The sequence below is a fragment of the Belonocnema kinseyi genome, chromosome 6 (assembly GCF_010883055.1).
Source record: "Belonocnema kinseyi isolate 2016_QV_RU_SX_M_011 chromosome 6, B_treatae_v1, whole genome shotgun sequence".
NCBI lineage: Eukaryota > Metazoa > Arthropoda > Insecta > Hymenoptera > Cynipidae > Belonocnema > Belonocnema kinseyi.
Window position 1 is genome coordinate 33,475,903 of NC_046662.1, and position 13,602 is coordinate 33,489,504.

General features: G+C 33.8%; 1 protein-coding gene across 1 annotated transcript; it reads right to left on the reverse strand.

The window, feature by feature from the left end:
• Positions 1 to 2,257: 2,257 nt before the first annotated feature.
• On the reverse strand, positions 2,258 to 2,932 carry LOC117175325. The gene has a single exon (XM_033365034.1). The coding sequence runs from the start codon at positions 2,930 to 2,932 to the stop codon at positions 2,258 to 2,260; it is 675 nt and encodes a 224-aa protein (XP_033220925.1).
• Between the last annotated feature and the right edge of the window lie 10,670 nt (positions 2,933 to 13,602).

Consider the following 13,602-nt stretch of genomic DNA (forward strand, 5'->3'; position numbering starts at 1 on the left):
ATAACTACATTTTTACTCCCTGTACTATACCGTAGTGAGACATGGACCTATCAAGAAAAAGATAAGAGTAAAGTTAATAAAATTCATGTGAGATTCTGGGGCATGATATGCGGTAAAAGTCTGGTAGACAAAGTGAGTAACGACATCATTCTCAAAGAATGTGTTGCAGAAGAGACGTTAGTGGACACATGGGGAAGAAATTGGTTAAGGTGGCTCGGGCATGTTGAGAGAATGCCAAATGAACGACTAACGAAATAAGTGTATCTAGGTAAAGTAAATGGCAGTGTGTCCAGAGGCAGACCGCGAAAAGAATGGTTAGAATGTGCGAATGAGATAGTAATTCGAAGAGACATAAGAAGCCAAACAAACACGCTAGCTTGAATGAAAAAATGCATGTACATAAAAAAAGCTAGAGAAGTATGTCAGGACAGAAAATATAAAGACAAAGAGTTAATAAAAAGAGTGTCAGTAAAGTGAATGACGCCTGAAATAAAGACCTTGGATACTAATGGACCCAAGTGGGGAACCTCACATGACGACTTTGTGTGGATCTTCACTTGGGGTGATTGATAGAGAGATTGATCAGCAACCTGGGTCGGAGCAGTGTTGCGGAACGAACGTGTTATTTAAATAAAAATCACGAGAATTCTGCATCAATATAAGAATTTTATATCCCTTCCTCACATTACTCATATCCTCACCGAGTGAGTCGAACCTACCCCGAAAGGAAATGGCTCGTAGACACGGTAACTCTCGAAAAAATGAACGGATCAGATTGATATTTGGTACACTTTTTTTAGGTCCTAAAGGAAAGGACAAGTTTGTTAAACAGCCATTTTGAATGAAAACTCATAAAGTTAGAGCATTTTCATAATTTTTCAGATCTTTTTTTATATTTGAAATTGTAATTTAAGGCTGTTCATAGTGCTCAAAAGGTTAACAATTGATCCTAATGACTTTTTTCGATAAAGAGTAAATTCTCACAGTTAAAGAATTTTAAAGAATTTAACAATTAATCGGAATTTTAAAGTTTTTCCAAACAATGCACGAAAGAGAAAAGTCATGAGGAGAAAACATTTCTTTTGGAAAACCCTTTAAGATTATCATAAAGACTGTTTGGATTCAAATTTTGATTACATAAAAAATAATGATTATTCAAAATTTTTAGTTCTTGTTCAAACTAAGCAGGATACGAAAAAAGATGAATTAATAAAAATTGTTAACTTGAAAAAGAGCTACAAATTTCTTATAAATCACTTTGTGATAGTATACGTATTTTTGGTTTTAATCGTAAAAATGGTATTAGAAATGAAAATTAAAATTTTGTGGAAAAACGACACAAGGCACGAAAACAAATTGACAGAAAAAAGCTATTTATCCAAAAAAGAGATAAAAATTTGTAGAGATTTATTACATTCTCATCATTTATGATTGAGAAAGTATTATAATGGCCAAACAACGCAAATTTCGCAAAACAAGTCTCAAAAAAAATATAGCATTTGAAAAATCCTAAAAAAAGTCTTTTAACCATTTTCCAATAGGACTCGTAATTTTGTTTGTATTTATAGTAAGTAATATGCAGAATTTACAAAATTACAATATTACGCCAAAGACGTAGAGATACGTAAAAAATCTAAATGGAGACTTGTAGGATACTTTTTTATATCCGCAAAAAATAATATGAAGACCAAAATTCTATTCTGAGAATAAGAAAGCTAGATAGAGAAAAATATCTGAGAAAATTTCAGTTTTTTTATTTATTTTAAGTCTATATATACTACAAGGTCCGGCAATCGAAGTGTAACCAATTGAAAAGGCTATAAATTCAGTTTGAAAAGTTACTTCTATTTAATTCATAGTACAAAATGTGTGAAAATAATAAAACATTCAGAATCACTTCACTTTTTTTCGATATGACAACCTTTTGCCTTGACTATGGTCTTGAGACGGTCCAAAAACGAATCGCAAGCTGCCCGACTGTGACTTGCAGGTATTTCGGCCCACTCGCGGACAATGGCTTTTTTCAGCGTCTAGAGACTGGTGTATCTTTTAGTTCGGACCTTGCTCTCCAAAATGGCCCAAAGAGAATAATCCATTGGATTCACGTCTGGCGAGTTCGAGAGCCATTGTGTAAACGTTATGAAGTTCGGAACGTTGTTTTTTAGCCATTCTTGGTTCTCTTGAGCTTTGTGAGGCGGTGCCGAGTCCTGTTGAAACGTCCATGGTCTACCACCGAAATGTTTGTCCGTCCACGGCTTCAAACAACTTCCAGAATATCTTCTCGATAATATTTGGCATTTACCTTGACGCCAGGCTCGATGAAAACGATTGGAGAGCGCCCATCTGCGGTCACAGCGGCCCAAACCATTATCTGTTTCGGGTGCTGTCTGCTGGTGGCCAATCGATGACTCAAATTCTCGTATGAACGGTCGGTCAAGTAAACACTATCGTTTTGAGAGTTTACTAATTGCTTAATTGGAAAAATTTTCTCCACAGAAAACATAATGTTCGGAAATTGACCGCTTTCGGCGAAGCGAAGCAACTCCTTCGCTCTCTCAAGTCTAACTTGTTGCTGCTTCGGTGTGAGATCATGCACCTTTTGGATCTTGTAAGGCTTGACCTTGAGATTATTTTTCAGTATGCGGCGGATGCTACACTTGGATATTTGAAGTTCTTTTGCCATTTGATTAGCACTTTGTCGGGGATTTCGCTCAAGTCGCTTCTTTACCTTTTGAACCATCTCACGTGACGTTGCAGTCTTTTGATGACCACCTCCATGACGTTTTGCAATGCTACTAGTATTATTGTAACGAGTTATGGTGCGATTAACAAAAACTTTATTCAGTTGATGGTGATTGAGCTCACGAACAATCGCTGGTTGTGATTTTCCTTCTAAATATAAAGCAATCACACTATTACGTTTGAAATCCATCACTGTTTTTTTTCGCGCTCACTTTTAGCAGAATGCTTTTGTGAGCTTCTAAACAACACTCCGAACTGTCATGTAGCATATTATTATATTAGTTTATATTATATTATTTTCATAGCTTTTTAAAAATTAATTACAAAAGTTTTAAATCCATATGTGTGGCAAACTTGAAGCTCGTAATCATTTTCCAGTCTTGTTGAACTTCTCCCAATTTGATGCATACATTTATTAATTCGCACAACCTTTGAGGTGTATAGTTGCCAGCAGCAGCCTTACTATTTTTAAAGTTCTTAATTTTATCTCTAACCACAGAGGTACAGAATCCCTTAATTTCCTATTCTAACCATTGTATTCTATATAGCAGTTGTGGTCTCTCATAGCTTTACCCCCTAACAATTATCTGAAAAAGTCTCTTAAAGCGTCTAGGATCCCGTTTCATTTTCTCATGCTGTGTAACTCTGTACATCTACCTCCGTTTATATTCATCAACGCCTATTTTATGAAACAGTTTCTTGCTGCTTTCAAAATCGTTGTGCATGAAAATTGATTTAGTTAAGTACTTGGAAATTCCAAGCGTGTTTTAATAACGAACATCAACTTCAACTTAGTTGTAACCACATTTCAAACCGCAATACAGTGAGTTTTACATCATTTATATATCTGAGAAATATTTATATCCGAAACTATTGAAAACATCTGAAGAGTCGATTTTAAAGTTAAATTTGTCATATCAGAGAATTAACGAAAAAAGAAGGAGATTCCATCGTAAATTAAAGAAGCAAAAAGAACCTTATGCGTTAAGTTTTGGGGTTTCAAAATATAATTACACCAAACTCTCGATTCTAGTCAAGTGTTGGGGGTTGCCTTCAAATGGCCTTGGACTGATTTTGGAGGGAGAGATACGTAAACAGTGAGGGCCGCCTGACTCGTTTCCAACTGAAATATATATCTGTATATATAATGTCGCAACCGCTCTTGCCCTACTCCCTTGAGAAACTGTATGAGCCAGCAGTTCTAGGCAAGCTGAAAATGGGTTGACTAAAAGCGAGAGATTGGCGTATTTCAATTCAATTAGTGCAACGAACATATTGGAAAACGGTGATTTTTCGTATGTTTCTCATGCTAAATACAAAATTTTAATATACTGAATTACTACTATGCTGAAGATTTCTTGTTAGTTTCATTACGCACACATATTAGACATTATTGGTGACTACAATTGAACTGAAACTGAATTCTTTATTGTGTGTGTGAATTTGAAGATATTCTTTCACTAGAGTTGTTCAAATTTGCTATTATTCACAAAAAACGACAACTATACCTTCGGTATCTTCTTAGCACTCCTAATTTTTAGAGAATGATTGGTAGGGGTCATTTTCAAAATACGTTTTACATATTGTAGGTATTTTGAACACCCCCGCCCCGTGCTTCATACGTTTACAATTATTCTTATTATGGAGTCTGATACTTTAACAGACCCCTCCCCCACATGCAATAAATCCCTACTAAAAACTTTTATTTTTAGCTCACTCTCAGAATCCCTGCAGCACCTAAAATATCACCCAAAAAAACTACATGTTTACGTATTATTGTTACTTTTTAGAAATTTTCGACGTGTTCTTCATACAATTATTTACTAATGGACAATTTAAATGATTTTCATGAATTTTTATACAATTTTCAATTATTTAAAAAAATTTGGATTATTTAAACAATTATTTACTGTCTATTTTAGAAATTTCTAAATATTGAGCCAGAGATAGATTTCTTTTAATGCTTAACAAATTTCTATTTGTTTAAACAATCTTTATTTGCTCAAGCAGTTTTTTCCGATAACTAAAAAAATGAAATAAAATAGAACACATACAATTATGTTTGTGACTGTATAGCGTATAGAAAGAATACATTAACCATCTTTACATTGCTTAAACAAATAAAATTTGTTTAAATAATTACTTTTCTAAAAATACTTATAAACTCGTCTTTTCTGAGTTAGACATGATATTGTGAAAGTTTATTTATAATTGAATTACTCATATTTTGATAATATTTATTATGATTATATTATAAAAAAGAACATTCACTAATTCGAATTACGATTCAAGTTTCAAAAGATTTCTCTTTTTTTAATATCAATGTGACATACTGGAAGGCACAAAAATATATTCACGAAAATAATTCTATTTATTATATTTGATATTATTGATCCACATTTTTTAATAGAAAACTGCCTCAACCAATAAAAATTGTTTCAACAATGACATGACGTTTCTAACAGAATTTACTTTAATATACTCTGTTCAGTGAGAGAATGACCGACACGAACGACGAATTTTCGGCCAGTTCGCGCAGAGTGTATTAACACTGTTTATTGACCTGGGCTTAGCCTAGGGATTGCAATGACTTGATTTGAAATGAGATTGCAAACGAGTCCCTAGATGACAGAAAAGTCATTAGACTATTAGAGCTGATGAGCCTGTAGGCCAGCTCGTAATACTTTATCACCTCCTCACAGTATTGCACTTGCAAAATGCAGAAGGAATCTCAACTTTTCGATTTTGAGTGTCCAGGTACGAACTAGTATCAATCTGAAATTCCCTATTGTAATATATAATATAATTTTAGGTTGTTCACGATTTAAGAGAATAGTTTTTCCATAATAATGAAGAATGTTCAATTTTTATGTTCTTATCTACTTACAATGTGTAATGAAATTATTATTTTTAGCTAAAGGTACGTTACAAACTCATCTTATTGGTTTAAAATTAAGCTATTCCTGTCAAAGATCTATAATTCCACATAAAAATTCATCACTTTCTTTAAAACGGTAAATATTTTTTGGAAACTTATTTTTTTCTTTCCTTTTTTGTGGAAAGTAATTTTTTTTATCTTAAAATTTAACTTATTCCAATTTAATATTCTAGATTTTTATATGAAAATTTATCATTTTCTTAAACATTACTTTCTTCAAGAAAAAATTGCATTATTGAACTTTTGGTTTAAATTTGATCTTTTTTACCCAAACTTCTTTTTTTTTAGATGAAGATTCAAGCGTTTCATTTCTACATGTACAAATTTAACTATTCCACTTGAAGATTCATCATTTTAGTTTAAAATTTCTGAGTTAGGTAAAAAATTAAACCATTTTCTTGACAATTCGTTTTTTCTGTGTTTAACATGACTTTTATTTAAATAAATAAGTAGTACATAACTATTTTCTAATCTCACACAGGTTATTCACAATAGTCAGAGGCTAATATTCATCAATATGTACAAGACACTCATAAGAGAGAACGAGGAGTTATCAAAAGGAGATGCGTTTACAATTATAGGGCGGCAAACCGGATATGGAAAAACGACGATCAGTAAAACGATTTGGGAATACGAAAGAACTGGCGAAGTGAGGTCTCCACAGAAAAAAAATCGACTGCACTGAAGAACCAAGTTAGACGAATTGCAAAAAAATTTTATCCGTAAAAAAGTGCATTCCTTTTACTTGAGGGGTGAATTACCAACTATCGATAAAATACTGCAGGCTGTGCGTGACGAAGAGGAACTTCCGAAAATAGGACGCACCTCATTGTACCATCTTCTACAAGAACTCAATTTTACATATGTTAAAAGGAAAATAAACAGCTTCTTGACAGAGCGAGATGACCTGATTAAGTGGCATGGAGTATATCTGGAAAATATCCGACAATATCGTGCAGAAAGGCGCAAAATATACTATTTGGATGAAACGTGGGTAAACGCAGGTGACGTCACTAACAAAGCCTGGTATGACAAGTACATTCAATCGGCAAGAGATGTTTTTATCAGAGGCTTATCGACGGGACCACCAAATCCGAGTGGAAAGGGAAGGAGGCTAATTGTGCTGCACATCGGCAGTACAGAATGCTTTGTGGATGGTGGTTTGCTGTGTTTTGAGTCCAAAAAAAAATTCTGCAGACTACCATGACGAAATGAATGGAGATAATTGCAAGCACTGGTTCGTAAACATTTTGCCATCACTAGATGATAATTACGTTATCGTCATGAATAATGCTCCTTATCATTTGATGAAAGAGGATAAAATGCCTAATACACGGTTTGTCCAGAAAGTAATAGGACTGATTTTCTTCCGCCGCGACTGTACTTCGGAGCGTGCGCGCATTGACTGGATTCGGTAGAGGGTGTTCCTAGCTAACGAACGAGCAGCTGGTCAGTTGTCTCCGAGCACTTGGAGAGTGAGGACAGGCATTTTCATGCGAAGTGTTTCTGTGAGTGGTGCAAGCCGAAAATGCAGCGTTCGTTAGAGCAGAGGTACGCGATTAAATTCTGTGTGAAACTCAGTAAATCTGCGACAGAGACGTTTGATATGATCAAGCAGGTTTACCCATACTTTTCTTTAGCAAGAAGTGGTGTGTTTTGGTGGCACCAGGCCTTTTGGAGGGCCGGGAAGGGGTCGCCAATGAAGACCGTGTTGGAAGACCTTCGACTTCGACAAACACCGACAATGTGACTCGTGTACGCAAAGTTTTGAACTCAGAGCGTCGACTGAATATTCGTTTAATTGCCCAGATGTTAAATTTATCAAAATATGTGGTTCATGACATCGCAGCCGACTGGAATTTGCACTACGACAATGCCCCGGCTCACACCGCCTTTCTTGTGAACAGCTATAGTATCTAACCAAGGCCGGCATTCCAACGCTTCCGCATCCGCCCTACAGCCCAGGTGTGGCCCGCCCAGACTTTTTTTTTGTTTCCTCGCCTGAAAAGGCCGATGGAAGGCAAGCATTTTGAGACGACAGAGGGGATCCAAGCAGCATGCACCGCGGCTTTTGAAAGTTTTTAAAGAATTGTAACGAATAGCTCAATACATTTTTTTAAATCGACTCAGTCCTATTACTTTCCGGACAAACCCTGTACATCGTGGAATATGCCTGAAATCATAAATTGGCTGCATGAAAAAGGATTCCAATATGCAGATACGATGCTGAAAATTCAGTTGCTGGATGTCGTAGAGGAAGTGATACCACAGTACGATAAGTACGTCATCGACGAAATAGCGAAAAGGGCCAATAAAACAGTTCTAAGGTTACCACCCTACCACTGCGAACTAAACCCCATTGAATTGGTCTGGTCGAAAGTTAAAGGCTACGTAAAGTCCAATAATTTCACTTTTAAAATCGAAGACGTGAAGCGGCTATTACATGAAGGAGTAGGCACCGTCACTCAGGAGAACTGGACCAATTACGTGAAACATACCATAGAAGAAGCAAACAAATTATGACGAGTGGATGACCGGATTGAGGCCGTTCTGGCAGAAATTGGGCCCATTATTATGAATGTTGGGGATGACACAAGCTCTGACAGTGAATCCCTTTTAGACAGCGATCAAGAAGATCCTGCAGATTCATCAATAAATTGGTAAGAAACCTGGAATCTTTTATTCATAAATATCAATTTTGTAAATATGAATTATTGTGGAAATTGAAAATGTAAATTTTAAAACGAGATTAAAAATATGAAGAGTACAACAAATTTTTAAAAAGTTAGAAAATTCCTAAATTTTTTTTAACAAAAAAATAAGTATACAATATTATATATGTAACTGATGAGAACGAATTGAGTTGCAAAAGAGTTTTACATAAAACTACATCTCAAATTGTACACTTTTGTAGGGTTATAACATATTCCTGGAATCGTAAAAATCTATAGGTTACAGAAATCGCGTTTTCAAATTGTGAATTACAAAATTATTCGAAATTATATCTCAAAAAGGAACACCTGCTGCGAAGGGTCTGAGTTTGAAGCCTCATACCTTTTTTCCCATAAGTTCATCGTTCTTATATTTATGGCCGTAGAAAAAATTTAAGTGTCTATTTAAGATGTATTGCAGTAGCAGTACTTGATGCATTGTTGCCTAAGCTATCTGCTATTGGACAAAGAATTGAAAAAAAAACTGTTAAACCACCTTCTTCAGGCTTTACTCCACCGTTTTCTGAAAAAGTTGTGCGCTGTCGGTCATTCTCTCACTCAACAGAGTATACTTCTCGAAATCATTCAATATTATGTTTAATTCAGAAAATATGATTTTATAGATATTTTTGTGAAAATAATTGTTTGAAGAAACTATATTTGTTTGAATGAAAAATGGTTCATTATATTCTTTTAATACACTATACAGTCAGAAAAATAATGGTGTGTTTTCTATTTCATTTTGTTTGTTTAGTTATCGCAAAATAACTGCTTAAGCAAATAAAAATTGTTCAAACAAATAGAAAGTTATTAAGTATTAGAAGAGACCTATCAAAATTATTTAATTATTCAACAAAGAGAAGCACAGAATACCAATTCGAAAAAGTGGACATCTGTGGCTCCATTCTGAAAACTTTTGAAAAGAAACCATAAACTATCCCAAACAGTATTAAAATGTTTTCATTAAATAAGACAATACGATTATTTTTTACATTCTTTGGAAATAAATAAATCTTCCAATAATTTACATTTTTTTGAATAATTGAAACTTGTGTGAAAAGTCATGGGAAATATACAAATTTTTCTTAGTAATTATTTATATAAAAAAGACGACATAAATTGCTAAAAATTAACAATAATACGTAAAGATGTAGATGTTTCATTTCTCAGTCATATTTGGAGCATTGTGGGGAGAGTGGGGGTAGGTTGAAAATGAAAGTTATTAGTAAAATTTTATTTCGTGGGCATTTATCTTCAATTCTTAAAAAGTTTGGCACATTTCGATAAAATCCTGAAACATGAGTTCAATTTTTCGAAAATTCAAAACTGGCCCATGTTAATTAAACAAGATTCTAAAGTGCCCGATGGCACGTGTTTATATTTGAATTTCAAACAAAACAAAAACAATTTACGGATTTTCTTTCTCCGGAAATGAAAAATTTTGGGAAGGAGTCTTGCCCTCTAGAGTGGAAAAAATTTTGCGATGCATCTCCGGATCACCCTAGTGTACACGGGAAAATCAAATATAGGGTTAAGTATATCGCTCTTCAAAAAAATTGCAACTTCTTACTCCACACAAATCTTGAGGTTCTTCTATTTTTAGTAAAATATATGCATACACCTTGGTCTGAACGTAGACCTTAAAATTATGACTTGCCACTGCTGTTTAAACTTTGGTTTTCTGTCCTGAAAAGAAACTGTAAAATTATTTTTTGAATCAAATTATTAGTTCTTTATTTAATGGTTAATTTTAACATCCATTATTGCTAGAATATAACGATATTAAAAAAAAGTTACTTAAAAAGTCAATATTGATTGTACCAATTTCTGTGTCAATGAATGTTAACGGTTTTCCTTAGAATTAAGGTACGGAAGATTATTAAGGAATTTTTCATAACGCTAGCCCTAAACGTTTACAACATTACTATGTACATACTTCAGCCTGTAACTTTTTTATTCTGACGGCTTATGTTTGATTTGGATTGATAGTATTAATTTTTTGTTAAATACACATATCTGTTACATATCTGTTAGTTACTGTAGCACGATATTAGTTTGAAGAATTTTACTAAGTAAATTTTATTTTTTAGAGGGTAACTCAGCTCGAGGGACTTTTTCAATAAATCACAAATCCCAGAACTTTCAAGCACTTTCCGAAAAATTCCAAAATATTCCAGAAATGTCTAGAAATTTTGTATCCTGTAATTTTTTCAAACATTCTTGTTGCACAACAACTTTTTTCGGCATTATAATTACATGTTAAATAATAACACATATTGGTTTGGGAATAATTAGACAATTTTTGTTCCAAAATAAATGTATCCATACATCTTTTACAGTTTTCGAGAAAAATGGATTCTTTTTAAATATTCAATACATTTAAAATTTTTCCTAATTCTTTAAATGCCATTGAATTTTTTTGGACGAATTTGAGTTTTGCGCTTGAGCTTTATTAATTTAATATAAGCAATTAATTGTGAAACATGAAAAGTATCAATATCAATAGCGAGTCCAATATATCGGATAAAAAAATGTTGTATAAGGCTAACGCCAACTCAGTCTCTTACACTCGTCTGTGAACATAAGATTTTTTAGCCATGAACACTTTGAAAGAATGAGCATTATGAAAAGGGAACTCTGAAATGTACACTTAATGAAGGTTTTGGACACTGCTCTGTAGGGGTTTCAAAGAGACTTGGAAAGACTCGAATCTTAAAGTGGCCTTAAAAAGACTCGACTGTCTTACTCTCGCTTTTAATGGTGATTGGTTTCTCAGGGATCAAACCAGCGCCGACAGTGGTTAGAGATCGGCCCATGTCCGGAACAGGTATAACACTCCTCAGGCCGCTAAAAGTTCCATCGACCGTTCGCTAGTGGTAGTCTCCGGATTTAGTCAGGCGGCACTTCACGCATTCTCATCCTAATGAGAAGGTATTGGCTTTATGTAAAATTCTACTTTGTTGGTTTTCATCAAGTCTCCACGTTTTGAGACCCACTGAGTCAGAAAAAACGATTTTTACGAAAGTGTTTGTCTGTCTGTCTGTAGTTTGTAGTCTGTTTTCTGTATTCTGTATTCTGTATTCTGTAAACACGATAACTTTCGAAAAATGGATCAGATTGGATTCTGCTTTGGCACACTTTTTTAAAACCCGAAAAGAAAGAACAAGTTCGTAAGCCAGCTATTTTGGATCAAAATTCATAACGTGAGCGCGTTTCCAAAATTATTGAAACCACATTTTTTCAGGATTTCAAAATTCTATGGACGCTTATTCATTGTACTCAGAAACTGAAACAATTTATTTTATTGACTTTTTTCTATAAAAAGAAAATTATCAAAGTTAGTGCATTTTCAAAATAAAAAAAAAAAAACTAAAATGAACATTTCAAGCCAAACAAAGGATGATATAAAAAAGTCAAGAGAAAAAAAATGTTCATTTTTTAAAGCCCTACAAGATAATAATAACAACTTTTTTAATTTGGTCGAAAAGTTGAAAATTCTAAATTTGATCGTACCAAAAATAATGAAAAATACGAAAATTCAATTTTTTGGTCATACTATGCAAGATACGAAAAAAATGAAAATAGCTAAAATTGCGCGCCCTGAAAAGAACTACTTTATAACGAATCACTTTTCGATAGGACGCGTGGTTTTTGTTTTTAGTCGTAAAAAACAACATTAAAAATAAAAAAATGGTTGGACTTACGACACAAGCTACGAAAAAAATGAGACAAAACTTTTTCAACCAAGAAAGAGCTATACTTTTTGATAGGAAACGTAGTTTTTGATTTATTTGTAAAAAATAACATTCAAAATAAAAATATTGCATTTTTTTGAAAAAAGCGTCACAAGGTACGAAATAAAATTAACAGACAAAAGTTGTTCGGCTAAAAAGATCTGTAAATTTTTTCTTAATCATTTTTCGAAAGGACGAGTAGACTTTCTTTTAATCGTAAAAAATAAGATTAAAAATAAAAAATTAAATTTTTGGAAAAAGGACAGAAAAGAAGAAAAAGAACATAGGACCCTATATGGGTTCCTGTATTAAAACCTATGCAGATGCGCAGTAGTTTTTATTTAATCGTAAAAAGCAAGATAAAAATAAAAACAAGGAAATAAGAATTGGTATGATTCAATTTATATGCATATTATGAATTGTAATGATATACATTTATTGAAAGGATACATTTTTCAGCGCAGCTTGGAATACAATTTAAAGCAAAATAAGAAACAAAGATAAAAATAATCATGATAAATAGAATTTGGTCTTTATTTTGCAATTTTTAATAAGCAATTCCAGACAGAGTTACATAAACAATGTATTATATTTGATATAAAAGTGTTGTGTATAATGTAGAAAAGTTGGCGTGTTGAACAAAATTGAGTGCGAAGCACGAGATACGTGATAAGAATGTTTTCGTTAAAGCCGAAAGAGCTTTAACAAAACTGAGTTCAAAATCAAAAAATTACAGTTGTCGGTCCGTTGACTTTTGATTTCAAAAGGTCTGTTTACGAATGTGGGAGAAATACAAAGACCAAGCGCGGAGTGCGATTGCTATGAGTCGCGTTCCGTAGGTGCGCTCAAATTCTCGAGCTAAGCTCTTTTAACGAAAGAGAGTTTACAATCACAAAATTACAGTCGTGGATGTTTTGAGTCTTAATTTTGAAAGGTTTGCGCAAGAATCTGCGAAAATATATAAAGACCGAGCGCGTAGCGTGAGAACAAAATATTAAAATATTAATATTAAAATAAAACAAGAGATTAAAGGGGGCGGGTCGGTAAGGCCGGTTTTTGGCCTAATTTATTTTTGGACCAAAAAATCTGAAAAAATCATGGTAGTATCTTATAAGTATCCCGAGTCGATTGCGCGCTAAACGGACTACCCTCCACCCCCCAGCCACCCCCACCCCCTACAAATATAGGAAACACCACTACCCACCAACTGTATTTTCGAGAGATTTGACACTCTTAAACATGTATTCTGAGGTTAGCTCGGGTTTACTATGGTTTTCGGGGTCACCGAATACAAATCTGGCGTCCTTTGACTTTTATCGCGTCAGGTTCAAGATCATTGGAAGGTCAAATCGAGAAAAAACGGTAAAAAAATTTTAAAAAATATGTTATAGGTTTTTGGGGTCGCTGATTACGAATCTGGTGTCCGCTGACCTTTATCGCGTCAGGTTCAAGGTCATGGGAAGGTCAAATCGAGAGA